The following is a 19,543-nucleotide window of genomic DNA, read 5'->3' on the forward strand; positions in this document are numbered from 1 at the left end:
TTAAGCAAAAACAAGAGAGCACAAACCGAAACAAATTCGTACTACAGAAGAGAGGCCGATGCATCAACGGATGCGAGTCCGTCCATTATAGTCTCGTTCGATGTAATTGGGTAGTAATTAGCGATTAATTTTAAACCGCGCTCGTTTTGAACGTATACGGTTTTGAAGTAGCCGTCGGAATTTCAGGCGCTGGTTTCTCGTCAGCGAATAAGTAATTGTACCGGCTATTGTGCCGATATGAGTGCCCGTCGCTCCCAAACATGACGTATATTTCAGTATGAGTCATTGGTTCCTGCTGGTAAACTGATGACACTAACAGACGGCGACGTTTTAATACGTTTTTAACATCGACACCTCATAGGTCAAAGTGTAAATTTCTCCGGATGGCAAAAAAAACCCAATAAAATTGTAATAACAGCACTCTGTATTAGGCAATGTGTTTTTATTAAAGATCAATTTATTAGTACATAAAATGCACAATAAATGGACAAAAAACAATAATTTAAAAAAATGAGAGTCACTTATCTATCTAAACCTCAGTGTGTAGATTCACTAAAATAATAGTGGATTAGGATTCCTTGGGTGTGGCGTTCGGTTCGATCTGATAATTCACTCCTTCAGCCCCCCTCAAACCGTGCACTCGTGCAAAATCCGTTATTCCAGTGTTATTAGAGTGTCTTCGTATCAGAGCTGTGAATTTTATCTGTTATCCTGGCATTTATTGTATTTATTCACTTATTTGTAACATCTCTGCTTCTTTCTTCGCTAGAAGGTTCGCTCTTTCAGTCAGTATTACCTTACATGAATAGGACCTTTTGTCTGATCCTAGCAATTCTGAAGCTCAATGCCAATATCCTGTGGATAATATTATAATTTTTTAAAAGTCTTATTAACTTCCAACAACGTTTGTCGTGTTAAATTAGAACACTACCTAATTCTTTTTTGGGGTATGACAGCTTTTTTGGTAACATCGTGCCTTTATCGGTTACAATTTTCACATGTCTACAAATACGTAGGGGTTCTAATTAATTCTAACACACAGTTGTCCATTAAGTAATAAATTTGAATATCTCATTTTATTTTTCTCCTATATCTTCCAACAAGTTGTATATTTTAAACTGTAGATTACAATTACATTACAATCTTCCGATGTCTACAAATACGTAGAGGTTCTAATTAATTCTAACGCATAGTTGTCCATTAAGTAATAAATTTGAATATCTCATTTTATCTTTCTCCTATACCTTCCAACAAGTTGTTCTATATTTTAAACTGTAGATATTTGAGTTTTTGGTCGTTTAGTATTACCTTATATGAATAGTAACATGAATATTACCTTTTGTCTGATTCTAGCAATTCTCAATCTCAATTGATACTTCGGCACTTTCCATAATGCCAACTCTAACCGTTTCATGCGTTTTAGATCCCAAGGGGACCAATGATCTTATGCCCCTAAGAGGTGAGTTTTGCACTGAGCCCACTCCACTCTGCTCGGCAGATTCACTTCGTAGGGGAGGCTCGTCATTAATGTGATAGGCATCATGTCTGGTGGTATCCCAGAATACCGTCGTTTCATACCGTATCCAGCAAATTAGTATCCTTCATAGCCCTGCTCTTGCCTCTCCCTCCAGATGTATCCCTAGTCTAGCAATTTGCGCCGCCAGACGACAGCGATACGCGATCGTGTATAGTCAGTAAAGAAGGAGGTACCAAATGGTCTAGTTTTCTTCTGCGGGTGAATGTTGCTAGTACCGGAGCTTTGGTCATCCTTTCCCTCCAGAACCATGCAATTTACGCGGTTACGTATGCCTTCCATAGCAACAGGATGCCAGTAGGTCGTCTGACAGTAGAGTCCATAAAAGGGGGATAACATGCCGCCTTCTATCATAATAAAGGGTTTTCCAATAAGAGGTGTTATTTTGATATTCAAACAAATACAGATCAATGAGATAAATAATTATCGGATTTTTATTTTAATGTAAAGAGGAAGGTATACCATTAATAATGGACAACAATATCAGTCAAATGACCACCACGGCTAGCTACGCTTGCCATCACAATTTCGCAAAGTGACTGGTGCATGCCCTCAGTAGCTTCAAGAATTCCATCTTTGCGGTTTTGAATTAATGCTGTGCTTTTGGCGTACACCTTATCTTTCACGAGCCCCCAAAGGAAGAAGTTGCAAGGTGATAGAGTCACAAGATTTCGGGGGCCAATTATGATCACCTCTTCGAGAGATAATACGTTACGGAAACTTTTTCCGTGAAAGGTCGATGGTTTCATTGCTTGTGTGGCACGTATAAGCCTTAAGATCAAAGTGTCTATGCAAAATACGATGTAATGATGTTTGCGGAATGCCCAATTCCAAAGAATGATGAGTAATGGACAAAACAGGGTTTTCTTCAACACTTTGGGCAGCAATATTCGCAGTTGTTCTTGACAGACGTGCACGGGTTTTATTCTTTACATCACTAATTTGTTCTAACAGCCCGATTTTTTTTACCAATTTCTGTATTGAGAGCCGACAAGGTGTTTTAGTTTTACGAACGGGCGCTGCCCAGTTTTCGCCATTTAAATAGTGAGATTTAATAACTTGCGTTGTTGAAGCGTGTATCTTTCCATTTTTATTAATGGAGTAGTTTCTACTTATCAAATGTCAAAAAAATACAGCTTCAAAAATAACATCTACCGAAATAGCGCGCTTTTCAAAATAACACATCTTATTGGAAAACCCTTACATAGTGACTTCTATCCCTTGACCTTTTGAGCGATTCTAGTATAGGAATATAGCCAATAAGATCTTTTTGTTCTTTCCATCGGGTTGATTTAACTGCTTGGCTTGCGTATCGGTGGACACGACGAGCTTCCCCTCTAATCTTCTATTTCAGCTGACTGAAAAATAGTTGTTCCATGCCAGGTCAGTTTTGGTTAGTTTGACGAGTTATGGAAGAAGTTACGTCCTTAATGACTAATATCCTGTCTTATCGTTTTTCATTGGTTTTATTTATTCCATGATTTAGTTTTTTTTTTTTGGAAAAACGTTGTATATACAATTATTAATTAGTAAGTCGCATAAAAATGTCAAACATTGATCTCCAAAACTCAAAGGAAGATAAAATAATATCATTTTTACGATGGAAAAAAGCCTTGCCGCATTTTTTTTTTAAATTTATAAATGTTTCATTTTTTTTTAACTTTATAAGGAGTAATAAAATACTACAAAATTTTTGTATTAGAAAAAAATGGCTTTTAAACGATTTTTTCATTGAAATTTTTAACTTTAATTTTTTGTCACCCCGTATTTATTTATTTTAAAAATATCAACACAGACCATTAATCTAGGAAATCAACTCTAAATATGCAGTACAAGCTTTCAGTCAGACAAATGGATAGATATATTTAGAACTGCAATATGCAAATATATCCGAAACTGTAATGTATAACACAAAACTTATGAAATGTGTCTAGAATAATCCGAGGAATTCAAAATGCCAATATCCTGTGTCGATAATAATATCATTTTTTAAAAGTGTAATTAACTCCCAACAACGTTTGTCGTATAAATTAGAACACAAATTCTTGATGACAGCTTTTTTGGTAACATCGTGCCTTTATCGGTTACAATTTTCAGAAGTCTACAAATACGTAGGGGTTCTAATTAATTCTAACACACAGTTGTCCATTAAGTAATAAATTTGAATATCTCATTTTATTTTTCTCCTATATCTTCCAACAAGTTGTTCTATATTTTAAACTGTAGATTTTTGGGTGTTTGGTCGTTGGTTGGTTTGATATTTTTTAAATGCTGCTTGAGTATAATCCCATAATAAACGTATGATCCTGTACAAATATCGTTATATATTGGGAAAATAGATGAGGTAAGGGGAATGACAAAACGATGTGTAAAATCAAATAATACACGAACCAACCCATACATATTTCCGTACCGTATCCCATCTCGAGCCCTTGTGTGTTGTCAACACCCCAAGTGCTTCGGCCGTGACTAACGCGTAACTGTTACGCAATAAAGTCTAATTAGTGTTGTTTAGTTAGTTTGGTATCGAAACAAGTAGACAGTGATCGCTACACGGGGTGCTGTTGTACGAAACGAATGCAATCAGACCGAGGAGTGGCGATTGTTTTGTTTCCTCAACATTTGGGTTTGTAGACCGCGGCCCGACGGGATGATGTTATCTTCACGCCGCGGTTCTTTTGTTTCCGCCTTTTCCGCGTCGCCTCGATGTAACGGACGCGATTTGTGGTTATTGTCGTTTGTTTAAGCTCGTTTGACAAATGGCCGTCGATTATCGCGCTCATTATACAGAGTGAGCTATCGTAATATACGGATGAAAGGGGAAACTATTCCTAGATTTAGAAATAAAACTTAAAGGGAGGATCCAAAATTTATCGATTAGTTAGATCATTTTCGGGGACGCAAAACTTCGTTTTTTCAATTACGCTATCATGTGATTGACCTGTAAAGTCTGTTCAGAGATGTAAGAAAGTGACTAACTGATACGAATTAAGGAAAGACCCGGGCAAGCTCTAAGAATGAAATATGGCCGAACAGGTCCGTACTTTGCTTAGAATTTAATTATTTGGGGTTTTGTTAGGAAAGATATTAAACAATATTTATAATAATAATAATAATAATAATAATAATAATAATAATAGCACTTTATTTGCAACAGGTAATATGACCCAATTACAGGAAATATTAAATATAAATCATCAATATATATACTAGGGGACGTAGAAACTAATGTTAAATCTACTAATCTTATAACTAAAAAAAATGAAGGATAGAATGAGAAAGAGAAAAAAAAAGGATGACTTATCGGTACGCATAACCCGACGCCATTCGAAGTTGCTGAAGTATGGCCTGGAGACCATCATAATATAAATCGCAGTACGATGATAGTTTGTTGAAGGTAGCACACATATTGTAAATAGGGTTTTGAAAATGGATATTGGACCTGGGTAACTGCGGTAAGAAAGTTGATTGATGTCTCCCTTCCAGCCGCGGCACATGAAAACGTAATTGTTCCAGAAGAAACGGACAATCGACTCCGTAATGAACTAACTTATAGAGAAATGAAACAGATTGCAAGTCTCTGCGCAAGCTCAGGGGCAGTATAGCGAACCTTCTTAGTAGAAGATCGTGATCAACTCCCCTCTCAGGATAGGAACCGTCCTCCCTGAACGTTAGATACTTTAGTAACCTTCTCTGCACACTCTCAATGGACTGAGTGTGGCAGTTATAAATTGGTGACCATATCAGCGAGCCATAGTCAAGCTTGGACCTAACGTAACAGTTACATAACAATTTAACAGTAGCTGAGCTACAAAAATGCCTGCAATTTCTTGTTACGAATCCTAAAATTTGCATTGCACTGGAACCCATTTTTGTAATGTGAGGTACAAAAGAGAACGACTGGTCAAATAAAATCCCCAGATCCTTCACAGTAGCAAGTCTAGTCAGGGCAGTACCATCCATATTGTAATTAAAGACTCTAGGAGTTTTTAAGATGCAATTAATTTTTAGTACACCATTGACTGACAATATTGATGTTGTCCTGGAGAGTCATGCAGTCCATGCCAGTTTCAATGCTCTCGTATAGCTTTAGGTCATCCGCATAGGCAAGCTTGTTGCAGATGATCGAAGATACGAGATCATCTGTAAATATATTGAAAAGCAGAGGCCCAAGGTTAGAACCTTGAGGCACGCCAGAAGTTGTAACAAAAGGAACTGATCTAAACCCCTCAATCTCAACGAACTGTCGACGATTGACCAAATAGGACCTTGAGTGATTTGCTTGCTGACAAGACATCCTGGATAGTAAGCTTAGGTATGTTCACTAGTTCCGGATTAGAGGACACGCTTGAAGATGAACATGGATCTGTATGTATAATATATCAGTATCACTATCGTTATCATCGCCTGTTCTAATTATTGTTTGCAATATGGATATACGATTGTTCTACTTTTTCTATATGTTTAACAGAATTTACCCAATATTGTGGAGGGATGTTCAATACTTCGAGTTTTATAAGTTTGAGGACACGGGGAAAAACATTGTTACGACGAATGGCAGATTTCAGTTGGTGCCAAACATGTTCAATGGGATTAACTATACAGTGGTAAGGTGGAAGCCTTAAAACTGTATTAAACTTTAACTAAGTTTTAATTAAACTTAAACTAATTAGTATACCAAACCAAAGAATATTAAACACACTTAGGTATAAAATTATTTTCTATTACGGACCACAATTTTACCTGAATTTAAATTTCGAAACTTTTGGTAATAATCTTGTTGCATTGTATGTTAATGACCACCCTTGGATAATCCTATTCAATTTTCTTATATCTATGAACAGACCATATCCTGTATCTATTTTCAACGATCACATTGTATCATATTTTCTATCAAATGTCAATAAAAACTTCAAGTTTTTTCTAGTTAGCATTTATGGTTTATTTATTAATTTATTATACCACGGTACCCTAACATGACGCACTGACGTTACAATTTACAAAGGTACATCATTAAAACTAACTACACTTACATCTTAATTCAAAAGAGTAAGCATAACTATTTCTAAGCCCAAAAAATAAGAAAAACAAGAAAGAATGTAGAAACAAATTTAATTTAGTCCGAGCAAAACACGCTTATTGATTGAGTCCTAAATGAATTGGGTGACAAAGCAAAAATATCTATGTGCAAAAAGTTACTGTTAAAATTTCTTTGGCAAAATAGATATTGGTGAGTTAACAAAGTTTGACGTGTGTTTCGTTTTATGTACGTCACAGGAGTTAGGAACCACTTAGATCACCCACCTGATTTGAGTTCTTTGGATTTTATCTCTGGTGAATGGTGTAGTGTTATAACACTTATGCCACCCACCGAACCACGAAGCAAAAAGTTTGACAAATTGATTTATTTCAAACAGGGTATCCAAAATTTGATGAAAGTTTACGTTATTTTCAGAATAATACTGCATTCAGTGGCCATGTTTTTTCCTATACCGATTTTTAAAGGTTTTCTTGTTTTTTTTTAGTCGAATGTGATCTTTGGCAGACACTGAAAAATAAGTTCGTTTTAAAAATTTAGAACGTGTCATGAAGGAGATACAAAACTTGAAATACAAGAAACATAAATTGATTACAATAATTACTTCTATATGTCAACATTTTTGTCAACATTTAATAAACTGATAATGAATAATAATAATAATAATGAACCTTCAATGTGGTCAGCACAATTCAGTAATTCACCTGTATTTTGGAAATATCTAGAAAGAGATACAGATATTAGTGGAGATAAAAAATGGGAAATTCAAGGGCTACAAATCGAGTGATCCAGTTCCAGACTTCTGTTTGGAAGTAAATAAAACCAATCAAATCATGCTAATAAAGAATAATTTTGAGTTTTGATTGATTTTTGATAGAAAGTCCGCCATAGCCAGGACACATTTTTCAACAGAAAAGACTATTCAGTTGTGTTCTTTACCATGAAATTTTGTCATAAATGCAAACATCAAAAAATATCCAGGGTGTTCCGTAAGTTACTGTGAGATACGCAAGAGACACTCTGTATTTTGGTCGTGAATTTGTTCCGTTAAAATCAATTATAATAAAAAGTTTGTTTTGTTTGGCGTTATCGATTAAGTCCGAGTAAATATTGACTTTTAATATCTAATCTAATTTCCAAGAAGAACCGCGAAATCAGACGTGATGACGAATAGCTTCAAGTACAGAACGCGTGAAATTGAACAACTATAGATTGAAACTACTCTTTCTAAAAAAGCCGAGGGACGAAAACTGATATCGGTGTAAAACCCGTTCTGTTGCATGGTGTTTTTTGAAAACTGTTTATCGTTGTGGAAAATGTTGTGTTTCTGTTAGTTTGAATATAATATTTTTTACACTTCTACAGAAAAATTAATGTTTCATATGAGATGTCGTCTACGGTTTTTCGAATTTTTAAATATCCTTAAGTTAATGAATATAGATTAACTTCCTCCAGAGAACAAACAGGGTTTCACAAAACCAATAAGTTACACTCTATGACAATAACAAAAATTACCAACGAATACTACATTATTTGAAGCTATCGAATTATAGTTTTTAAACCAAATGCCCACATCTAATTAATGATGCGCCCAAGCTACAACTTTACGCAACTAGAAGGCATCAATACAGCCCAAGTTAAAAGTTTGCATAGCCAGAAGGCATCACATGAGTCTGAGCTAAAACTTTGTCAAACTTTAAATAGCCAGGGGGCATCACATGAGCCCCAGCTAAAATTTTAAGCGGTCAGAAGGCATCCCATGAGTCCAAGCTAAAAATTTACCCCACCAGAAGCCATCACATGAGGCTAAGGTAAAACTTTACACACATTTAAGTGTTTTCTTTGTCTTTTTCGTAATATACAGTGGGGTTCCTACAGCTTCTGCCGCATCCCACATTTCGACTGCCATTTATCTTTATTCCTCCACTCATCTTCTTTAATCGCTCTGTCCTTCATTATATTTCTTATGCCATCGTACCATGAGGTCATAGGTCTTCCTTTCTTCCTTCTGTTTTTGGGGGTATATTTTAGTGCTCTTTTTGGTCATCTCTCAGCGTTCATTCTCTGTACGTGCCCATACCATATAAGTTGTCTAGTTTCTATTCGGTCAGTGCTGGTATGTATTCTCCCTGTTCTTCTTCGTATTTCTTTATTCCTGACGTGTTCTACTTTCGACACATGTTCTTCTCAAGAAATCCATTTCTACTGTGTCGATAACTTTCTTGTCGTTCTTCGCCATTTGCCAGCATTCTGCGCCGTACGTTGAGATGGGTTCCACAACTGCTTCATATATTCTAATTTTCATACATGTTTTAATATCGTCGGAATACAACAAGGAATTAAGCGTTTGAGTTGGTCTTCTTTCCTGAGCTACGTTTTGAATGTCTGTTTTTGAATTACCTTCTTCCGTTATGACGCTTCCCAAGTACTTTTGTAGCTCTTTTTATTTTTCTAATATGTATTTCAGGATTTTCGTCTTCGTGTTTTCCTCCTACTTTCATATATTCAGTCTTCTGCATATTCATATTAAGTCCCCAATTCTCATAGTGTTCTTTCAGTTTTCTCAGCATGTAATCTGCGGCGTCTTCATCACAAGCTATAATCACTTGATCGTCTGCGAAAAAGAGGCTCGTCAAATATTTATCATCTAAATCTACCTCCATATTTGCTATTTTTTTCCTCTATTCTCTTAGGGCTTTCTGAATATATTGAATTGAATTGAATTGAAAGTAGTTTATTATTAGCAGAATGTGCTACTAAACATCAACAAATTTTAAACAAATGTACATAAAAATATAAGTATTAATAGTAAATTTAACAAATAATAATAATAATAATAATAATAATAATAATAATAATAATAATAATAATAATAATAAAAATGATAATGATAACAATAATAATAATAATACTTAACTACTTAACTATACATTCACAGAACGACAAAGAATGTAAAATTTGTAGTATACATCTAGCTCAAGTTCAGACACATGTTTTCCAATTTTTTTAGAAAAATCTGCATGTTGGGTTAGTTTTGCGCATTGAATAGTCTCAGGCCATCATTTTTGCATATGTGTTGTTCTGGTTAACTGAATATCGAAGTTGTTTTTAGATCTTATATTATAAGCATGTTTCATGCACCTTGGAATTAAATATTCCTGTAAGTATGGGGGTAGCAATTGTTGTTGAATCTTGAAAATCAATACAATGTTAGACATTTCAATGGTCTGGGACATAGAGAGCCAACTAAGCGATATATATTTTGAATAGAGTAGGGGACATGCTACAGCCTTGTTTTAATCCTTTGTTCATTGAAAAACGGTTCGATCTATGTCCTCCCATCTTGATTACACCCGTCGCATCTTTATATAGGTTCCAAATGGCTCTCATATATACATTGTTGAGTCCGGTTGTCATTAATACTTCAAACATTTTCTTCAAGGGTACCGTGTCGTATGCGTTTTCAATATCTATAAATGTTGTGGGCTGTACGTTTTTCCATTACTTGTCGCAAGAAAATATATTATCTATTCAGGATCTTCCTGTTCGAAAACCGCTTTGCTCTTCTATTTCTTGGAAGTTGTCTTCTATTGTTCTTTTAAGTATTCGACCGTACAACCTCCCCATTGAGCTAATAACCGTTATGCCTCTGTAATTATTACACAACTTTTTATCTCCTTTTTTTTTATATAGAACTAATATATCCTAAATTCCAGTCGTCGGGTATTTGATCTCCGGGGCTCTTTTAATTTCAGTTATTGTGATTTTATGTACATGATCGTCTATGTTTATGTCTATATCGTCCATTTGGAATTCTGTCCTATTTTCAGTTAGTAGCGTTTTATAATACTTGCGCCATGTTTCTACCCCAATTAGGTTTAATTTACTAGTTTGATTTGTACTTTTTTTTGGATTTTTTATTAATTTCCATGCTTCCGATACTCTTGTGCCGCCTATGAATCTACCTACTTCTTCGCATGTCTTTTCCCAACGTTCATTTTTACTTCTTTCGACTAGTCTTTTTGCGTCTTTATTTAATTCTGCATATATTTCTCTATTTTCATCCATTTTAGTATTTAGACAGTGGTGATATGCCTTCTTCTTCTCTTTAATTACATCCTCCACTTGTTTTGACCACCATTCTGGGTTGTTCTGCTTTTTCCTTTTGCAGCCCAAGGCTTCTTCTGCTGCCTCGTGCCTTTTTATGTCGTTGTATAGTTCTCTCGCTGTCAGTTCCCTACTTACTCGTTATAGTTTGTTCGCTAACCTTAGTTTGTATAAAAATTATGTAGGTTCATCTCGAAACTGTCTAACTTATATCTTCCTTCAACTTGTGTGTTATTATTTTTTTCCTTCATCCTCACTTTTTATGTTGATTTTTCTTCTGTAATTTGCTACTAGTCTTGTTACTACTAAGTGATGATCTGAGCCGCATTCCAAACCCCGAAACCCCGATATACTCTTACGTCCAGGTTATTTATTCTAGATTTTTGTTTCATAATTATGTAATCAGTTATTGAGAAAAGCCCTCTAGTAGGTTGTGTCCATGTGAACCTGTGGATGTTTTTATGAGGAAAGAAGCCATTCATAATCTTCAACGACATTCCCTGGCAAAGGTCAATTAAGCGTTGTCCATTGGAATTAGTTACTTGTTCACCATATCTACCATCTACTATCGCCCTCCTTGCTGCCTGTACGTGCATTTAGATCTCCCATAATAACTATTTCATTATCTTCCTTGATGTTCATTAATCTATCGTTTTCCATAAAATTCATCTTTATTTTGGGTGCTAGCATGGCTATGAAAGAAGGGTAAGTTTTGCTATCTAGGAAGAACGTCGACATTTGCCAACGTGCCCTCCGAGTGGGCAAACTAGACGACAAAATTTAATCAATCTAATTTTGAACGGTTCGTGTCGCTCTGCGGTCTGCGGGTTCCGAAATCGATCTGCTTTCTAATTACTCACTGGCGTTGGACAAACGGGGAAAGTAAGAGCGACACCTTAATGTGACGCGCATCGCGTGCGACCCCTCGCACGTCAACGATGTTGCCGCTCGTACAGGGTGTCCAATTTTACCTGAAGACTGCGGCCAGCTCGATTTCTTCAAATGTTGCGCTTTTTCAGTATTTAATAATTTTTCGTTTCCTATAATTTAACTTTTCGCTTAAAATTAAGTGCCACACTCGGAAATATACGAGGTCTTTTCAAAAAATCTAACACTTTTTAATGGAAAACATACCGTTGGGATCGATAAATTTTTGAACTGACCTCGTAGATTTATTATAAGTGTGGCACTAGGTTCTACGCAATAGATACAAGCATTTAGTTACTTGATCAAATGAGAAGACTTAAAATAACAGAGGGAAATTTTGTTGTTTTTAAGGATATCCCTCAAAGTTCTCAGAAATGGTATAAATAACAAATGAAAAGAAATGCGGGCATATCGAAAGAGGCAAATCTAATTCCAACCGTAGTTGAGTTTTTTCTAGAAAAGATGTCCAATGCATTTAAAAAGTTTAGTAAGTCCGGATACATTTTGTTTCTTGCATCGTTCGGCACGATGGCACTCGAAGATGCGGCAACAATGTCGGGTCGATTGCGGCGTCTGGGTTCCCGACCTTTCCGAATATTTCTGGTAATGGTTTGGAAGGTGCACTTAGCGGCTAGGATTTATATAAGCGATTAATCTTGTGGGTGATTTTATCGCTGGGTGGGGGAAGAAGGGTAATGACTCATTATACAGGGTGTTTTCTAACTGAATGTCAATAATTAAGTGGGTGATTTTTGGGGTCCACTTTAAAAATAAAACTTCATATGAACATATGGCTAAACGACTTAACTTTTAAGGTGTAGGTGGGTAAAGTTTTCAAAAATAAAATATATTTTTTTAAAATCTGTAATACTACTTTAGACGAAATTTGGCATACATGTACTGTAGCAAGAGGCATTATTAAGAGTACAACTTTTTTTTTTTTAAATACGCTAGTGGCGGGCGTACGGAATTTCACCTGTCTATATTGATGGTACGAAACTTATTTATCTTAAAATAAGAATTATATACGTAAGAATTATTAATTCTGTTGTCAAGGCGGTTTTTTGACAGTTGTTTGACATCAGCTTTTAAAGTCAGTTCTTCGAGTCTTATTAATTTGGTGTTTAATAGAATGGTATCGTATTTTTTTGACAAAAATTGCAACAAATACCATCCAACAGCCACCTGATTTGGGTCCCTGTCACTTCTTTCTGGTCAATCGAGTTAAAAAATCACTACGAGGAACGCGTTTCAGCAACCGAGAAGTAGTAATGGAAAAATCGCGGGAAACACTGATGGACATACCGTATGGTATGTAAAAAATGTTTCCAGGATTGGTCTAAGTGTGTTGCAGTGAATGGGGATTACTTTGCAGGTGACAATATAGATTTAGACGAATAAACTTGTATGTTTAATTTTCTGCATAAAATCCAGGAACTTTTTGATCACCTGACTCCACGTTTTCTTTAACTTTCAGCTGAGCTCAATGAAGAATATATTGCCCATAAAGTACTTCACACCATTTCTTTAATTGCCTATATGCATTTGCTTTACTTTCAAATTAGATGGGGCACCGCTTAGTCCATTCGACACTATTGCATTTTGTGCATTACATACAAAACAAACAAAAAATTCTATTTATTTATTTTTTAAGTCTGTTTTTAAGTAGTTGTATTATTGCAACAACAGCGCCTCCCTTAATTTGTGTAACATTGGACGCCCTGTACACTTATTCCATCCCAACAACTGTCAAAAATTATAAAAATTACAAAATTTCACTTTTGGGGTGACGTGACGAATTTTTATCCCCAGGTGCAGCCAGTGGCGGAACTGTGCGAGCTGAGTCGTCGATCAACCCACGATGGAGACGAGATAGAATTGGACGACTCGAACATCAGGGGTGGCACGCTGAAGAGGTCGGGGAGCAGGAGATTCAACAAGTCCGCGAGGGTAAGTTTGAGGGGCGAATTGAAACATGTGTATGCGGATGAGACTCGTGTGGTTTTTAAAAATCTCTTGTTGATTTAAATTACGACGGTGTCCAATTTTTTCGGCTTCGGATCGAGTGGAAATCATTTCAAAATTTCGACATTTGGCAGTCATATCATATCCGTTTTGTATATAAACGTCGTTCTTTTTAGCTCGGCGAAGGGCTTAACTAAGGGTTCATAAGTTACAAAACAATTACAAGAATTAATAATTAGCAATAATTCATCACGAGTTACAAAATGCAAAATATACTAAAAAAAAATAAAAAAAAAATAGTTTAAAATTGTCTAATATAATATAATCACCACGAAAGTTCAAAGTTCAAATAATTTTTAAATCTTTATTGAAAAATCGTTGTATTCTCCCGCAGTGGGGTGCAAATTGAGTAAATTTTTTAACGTTGGATAGCCTAAATATGTTAAATGCTTTAAAAAGTCCAGTTCTAGCCCAACAATTCGGTTGATTTTAGCATTTTCAGAGTCGCGCTCCACTAATTTTGTTTAACTTTTTCGGCCTATACAAAAATTTTGTAAAAATGTTTTTGAGGTTATGTTAGTTGGAATTTTTAGGATTTCTATTCCCGTAAAATTTATAAAAAAACCTTCTTCTTCTTCCAACGCATATTGACTAATGGATGTTTCCGATAACATTTTCCATTGCATCTCTGTTACTTGCGGAGTGTTTTAACGACTGCATACCGTGTAGCTCAGTCCACTGCCTGATGTTTCGCAGTCAATACATTTTCTTCCTTCCTATCTTTCTGCTGCTTTCGATCTGTCCTCGATCAGCAGATGTAGGAACTGATATTTTTGAATTCTTAAAGTATGGTCCTGGCATGCTGTTCTCCTCTTCTTAATTAGTTCAAACAGTTCTCGTTGTTCTTAAGGATAGAAGTTTCCAGCCGACTACATATTACGAATCTTAGTCTTTCGGTTAAGGTCAAAATCGGAGGAAGTAAGCACTCCTCGGAACATCAAACATGCCTGCCTGCAATTTCCGGTGAGTACTTGAATTTATGCCTCGAATATTGAGGCGGAGTCTACAAACTTGTGCAAGGTATTGATGTTTAAGCCAATTGATTAAATCGATGAATAGAAATGAAAGGCTGTGTTGCTCAATTTTCCAGCAGTGAACGTTGGTCTTGAGTGATCTTGATATTCAACGGATCTATCCTTCTTAATAAAATTACATCGGAGTTTTTCTGTTAGAATAAGCACATTTCTTCTCATAATCCGCATTGATAATATCACGGTTATTATTGCGACTATTGGCTATACTATGTTTCATATCACGAGAGAATAATACGGTGTAAATTTGCAATATCGGGGATCATTCAACAGGGTGGACAACTTAAAGGTTAAATGCAATACGAAAATTGGCTTCTTTCAAAATACCCACGGATGGGATGAATTTTATCAATTTTCGTTATTTAGGTATTTCTTTTTTTAAGTAAAATGACTGTTTTTCATCTTCATTACAATTTCGTTACTCCGGGTTTATCACCGCGCACAAATCGGTATATTGTTTAATGTCCAACTCGAACATATTTCAACAATTTTTGCAACTCTGAATGTTAAGAATAGCGACCCTGCTTGCAGCGACTATAAAATGAATGCCTTTCGTGGTAATTGCAACGCGGAAACGGAAGACGTGTCAAAAATGCGACCGCTTATTTTCTACCATTATTCTTGGCCGGACTGCTCCAAATCCGATTATAATAATTCAGTCAAGGCTGTCGCGATACGCGTAATGGTATTGTTTGGTTGATTTTTGAGGGGCGGGGCTCCGACATGACCGCCAATTATTACTTGGGTGGATCCGGATGTAACAATTTGGAGTCCGTTAAGAGTCCATTTTTATTAAAATAGGGGTGCCGTGACGTCATCCGGTCCTGGACAAAAACATCGTTCCTTTTATAAAATAAGACTTGCTCTGAAATCTTTTCTTACAACTTCAATTTCCTGATTAACTCGATACCATAACTCTAGTGTTAGCGGCGCCCACTTAGCGCGCAAAGTGACGTTTTTAGCCATCTAAAATAATACTATTTGGATGAGGTCTGTGAAGGAGAAGCTATAGTTTATAATTCATTTACAAAGGTACCGTTGGTTTGGTTTTTTGTTATAGCTTCTGCATTAATTGACTCTGGTTTTTAATAAACCTTACCATACATCTATCTCCTTTTAAAATAATCGACGAAGAAAATACGAAATACAACAAAATTAAAGTTCTGCATCCACAAATATGCAAAACGATTTACAACGTTTAAGCAAACACTACACAAAAAAAACCATCATATTCGGAAGCTGTAAAATGCACCATATGAACTGTCCCAAATTTGGTTAACTGGTTATTTTAAAAGCACTGGTTATGCTTAAAAGAGAAAATGTTCTCAAATGGCGGTTTTCAAAATTGCAACTCGCCGATCTATTTTGCTTTAACAAATTCGAGCAATTAATTATTAATAAAATTGTCCGGTGAGCCGGTAATTTGCGACACTAGACACAATTAAAATGGTTGACAAATAATTAATGTTTAATAATCGCTTAACTCGCAATTAAACAAAACTGTTTGCCCTCAGCCTTTACCGAGGGTAATTACTCGTGCAATTACATTCTGATATTATGATCTTTTCCCAATTTTTGCCGACAATATCGACGGTTACAATTTGCAAAATTTTTCGTCTACATTTGTACACAGTTTCAACCCCAGAGAGAAGTTATTGGAAGATCACGCTAATATTACTATTACTAGTTAGTATGGGCCGGGCCAAACTGGTTATTCTTAAAAATTTAGTCTTAATTTTTTACGTTGTGAGTTGTTGTTTTTTACATTTTTGTAACGCATTTTTTGTTTGTTTTTTGTTAAATTGTGTAATTCTCGAGATATTTCGCCTTATCATTTTCGCACACCTGGTATAGCGTATAAGAGTAGGCATTTTATTAAATTTATACCCGTTTTATTCTTTCGTTTCCGCACTCCGACCCTGCACCACAGCTTTTATATGTAAAAGAACTATACAGAGAAAATAGTCTATCGTAATACATACCTTTCAAGTCTCATCACATAAAAAGCCTCAAAATTTGCGTAGGACACACAATTATAAAAATAAGGTTAGGTTAAAATAGTTTACATAATTCTTCTTACTACTCGAACATCGTTGCCAATCGTGGGCCATTGAGTCAAGAACGAAAACGAAATGGGGTTGCGTTGATAGATAACCTTAGAAGAGCAACTAAAATAACAACTCCAAGTTATCGATATTTATTTCCGAAAATGTTCGGACACGCCCCACTTTGCCAAAAGAGATAGAGAGAAACCGCATAACGAAAGAGGATTTCAAATTGAAGAATTCGACCGCGCCCCCTGGCGACTATTTCAGAAACTTAAAAGTAATTTCCAGCATTTTCTCTTGGCCTCTCTAGTCATAAATTTTTCCACATTTGCTTTTTCAGATAGTGCCCGATACATAGCAGAAGGCGTTACATGTTTGACCGCAATCCAAAGTTGCCGGCTCTGTTTGCTCTGGCGACAAGAATTTGGTTAGTTTCTGGTATTCTGTTGGGGAGAGAGCATATGCACAAGGATAACAAAAACTAATTAAATACTTGCTGGTCAGTATAGTAAATAAAGTCGGCAATATACACGAACTTCCGTATATGCGCACACAACAAAACGTGTGGAAAAATATGCGTCAACCTTCTATTATTGACGACAGGTTGAGACGATTTTTTCATCTCGTTAGAATTTAATGGAACGTTGCGTTAGTTTGCCGCGGGCGCGGGTTCCAATTACATATTTCAAAGTGTGCCAGCTGAATTTAATTAAACTTTAGGAGCACGTTCTAAATAAACTAGGTTTGTTCTTCGGGAAGGTCAGCGAAATACGTCAAGTTCTTGTTGGACGGTCTCAAACGATATGACCGGCGTTGACAGTTGGACATACTATTAATTGAAGAGATTTTGAAAATTAAAGGATGAAAAAAACACACTTTATACAGGGATTTTTTTAAATACCTTTTCAAACCTCCTTAGATATTTCATTCGCGTTTTGTACTCTGCTTTTAAATAGCAAATTTGTGGCGCCCTAATAATAATAATAATAGTACTACTAGTTCTTATTTATAAATGAAATATACATTACAATACAACTAAAAAAATATATAATAACTACCTAACTACTCAAAAGTCGAAGTCCAGCTTAAAAGCTACTCGATATTAACCTAAACAAAAAAGAAAAAAATAGTGAGATGTCGAAAGCACATAAGATAGAATAGAAACGATTTTTATTTTCTACGTCTAAATAATAATATTATTCTTATCTAATTCTAATCTAAAATTTACGAAATAAATAAAAGTGTAATATTGAAATGGTAAATAGTGCCTATCAAAAATAGTATTAAATTTTTGTCTTTTTTTGGTATTCAATAATAGTATATTATGCAACAGGTGCGATAAACGGCATTTGACTAACGAGTTTATTTGACACGCGCGAAGCGCAGCGGAAAAGTATAGTACAGTTTATTAAACACTCGCTCCGCTCGTACCAAATAAACTCAAATGTCGTTTACCGCACTTGTTGCATAATATACTATTAATACACACTAGCGAACTTGTGACATTTGAACTGTACAAATATATCTATGGAATTCATTATAAACTTTTGTCTACTGCCGTCTGCAAAATAACTAATTACACACCGATCTAGCGTGGGAGAAGCGTCACTTTACCACGTCAGTGATTCCGAGCCACTTCGGACATTCCCGGGATTTTGAATTTTGACGTTTGTCAATTGTAACGGTCATGTCAGTGAATGTATTTGTATACCATATGTATTTGCTAAGCAAAACTAACGGTCGTAGAAAAAGTATAGTATGCAACACGTTCAGTAAACTTTTTAACTCACTCTTTTATTAAAAACTCGTGAGTCAAATGCCGTTTACCGCACTTGTTGTCCTTATTTTTATATTGTGATTACGATCTGTTCATTTTTCTTTTGAGCGCTATGTTTGGATGTAAGAACGAGAAAGGGATATGTACTTTTAGCCAAAATAATTCATTGATCTTCTATGATATTCATATTTTCGGAGGTTACAAAGTAAACGAAAAATTGTAAAGTTATAAGAAGATATAATAATATACCAAGGTCAGTAGTTTAGGTAGAATAGAAGCCTCACATACTTTATTAGAATATAAAGTTTTAAGGGCATTATAAGATAATATTTAATAGCTTGTGATGTATCAAGAACTAAGTTTTTTGCGGATTTGATTCAAAAAGCAGGTTTAAAAAATATGCATTTTGGTAGTATTTAATCTTATATTGTGTTTTTGTTTATACCCTAATAAGCTATCCAAATCTTTATTCACATTCGCTAAAATTTCTCTGCCAAAAGCATGTATTAACCGATTATCATCTGCATAGGCCGGAGATTCGCAAAATTTAGAAACCTTAGGAATATAAAACATATATAATGTATGTATATAAAAGGGGATCTAATATAAGACCCCTAGGGAACTCCTGAATACTGAGTTCTGACCTGCTGTTTCCGCTTAAATAACTAATTTTTCAGTAGAAGTGGGTGTTTGTCTCTAAGGCCGCGTGGTATTGTTACATTTGGCAACGCGGCAAAAGAGCAATCGAAAGGTTAGTGGGTAATGGCCCCACGACGGTACCGAATGCACTTTTATTTTCCGCAACCACTTTGGCCCGATCGTTTATTACTCCCACAATTTAAGTCGGCCTTTACTTTGCGGTTTTTATCGCCTGTTTCAATTGTCTCCGCATCGAGATAAGGATCTCCACGTCATTCAGTCGAAATACCAATCAATTGACTCGTATCATGCCGTCTGACGTTTCCGGATTTCGGGCACAATAAGGAACTCGACGAAAATATACACGGTGAATTAGCGAAAAAATTAAGAAGGCTAGTCCACTGTTGCCAAGTTGCA

General features: G+C 35.6%; 1 protein-coding gene across 1 annotated transcript in view; it reads left to right on the top strand.

Annotated features, from left to right (window-relative positions):
* LOC132706764 (unconventional myosin-XVIIIa) overlaps nt 1–19,543 on the top strand; it is a 124,571-nt gene that overhangs the window by 18,815 nt on the left and 86,213 nt on the right. The window contains exon 5 of the mRNA XM_060678280.1: nt 13,419–13,556. Coding sequence (XP_060534263.1) covers nt 13,419–13,556 — 138 coding nt within the window. The remainder of the gene's footprint in view (nt 1–13,418; nt 13,557–19,543) is intronic.

Source organism: Cylas formicarius, unplaced genomic scaffold (assembly GCF_029955315.1).
Source record: "Cylas formicarius isolate icCylForm1 unplaced genomic scaffold, icCylForm1.1 PGA_scaffold_8__14_contigs__length_24414737, whole genome shotgun sequence".
NCBI classification, from domain to species: domain Eukaryota; kingdom Metazoa; phylum Arthropoda; class Insecta; order Coleoptera; family Brentidae; genus Cylas; species Cylas formicarius.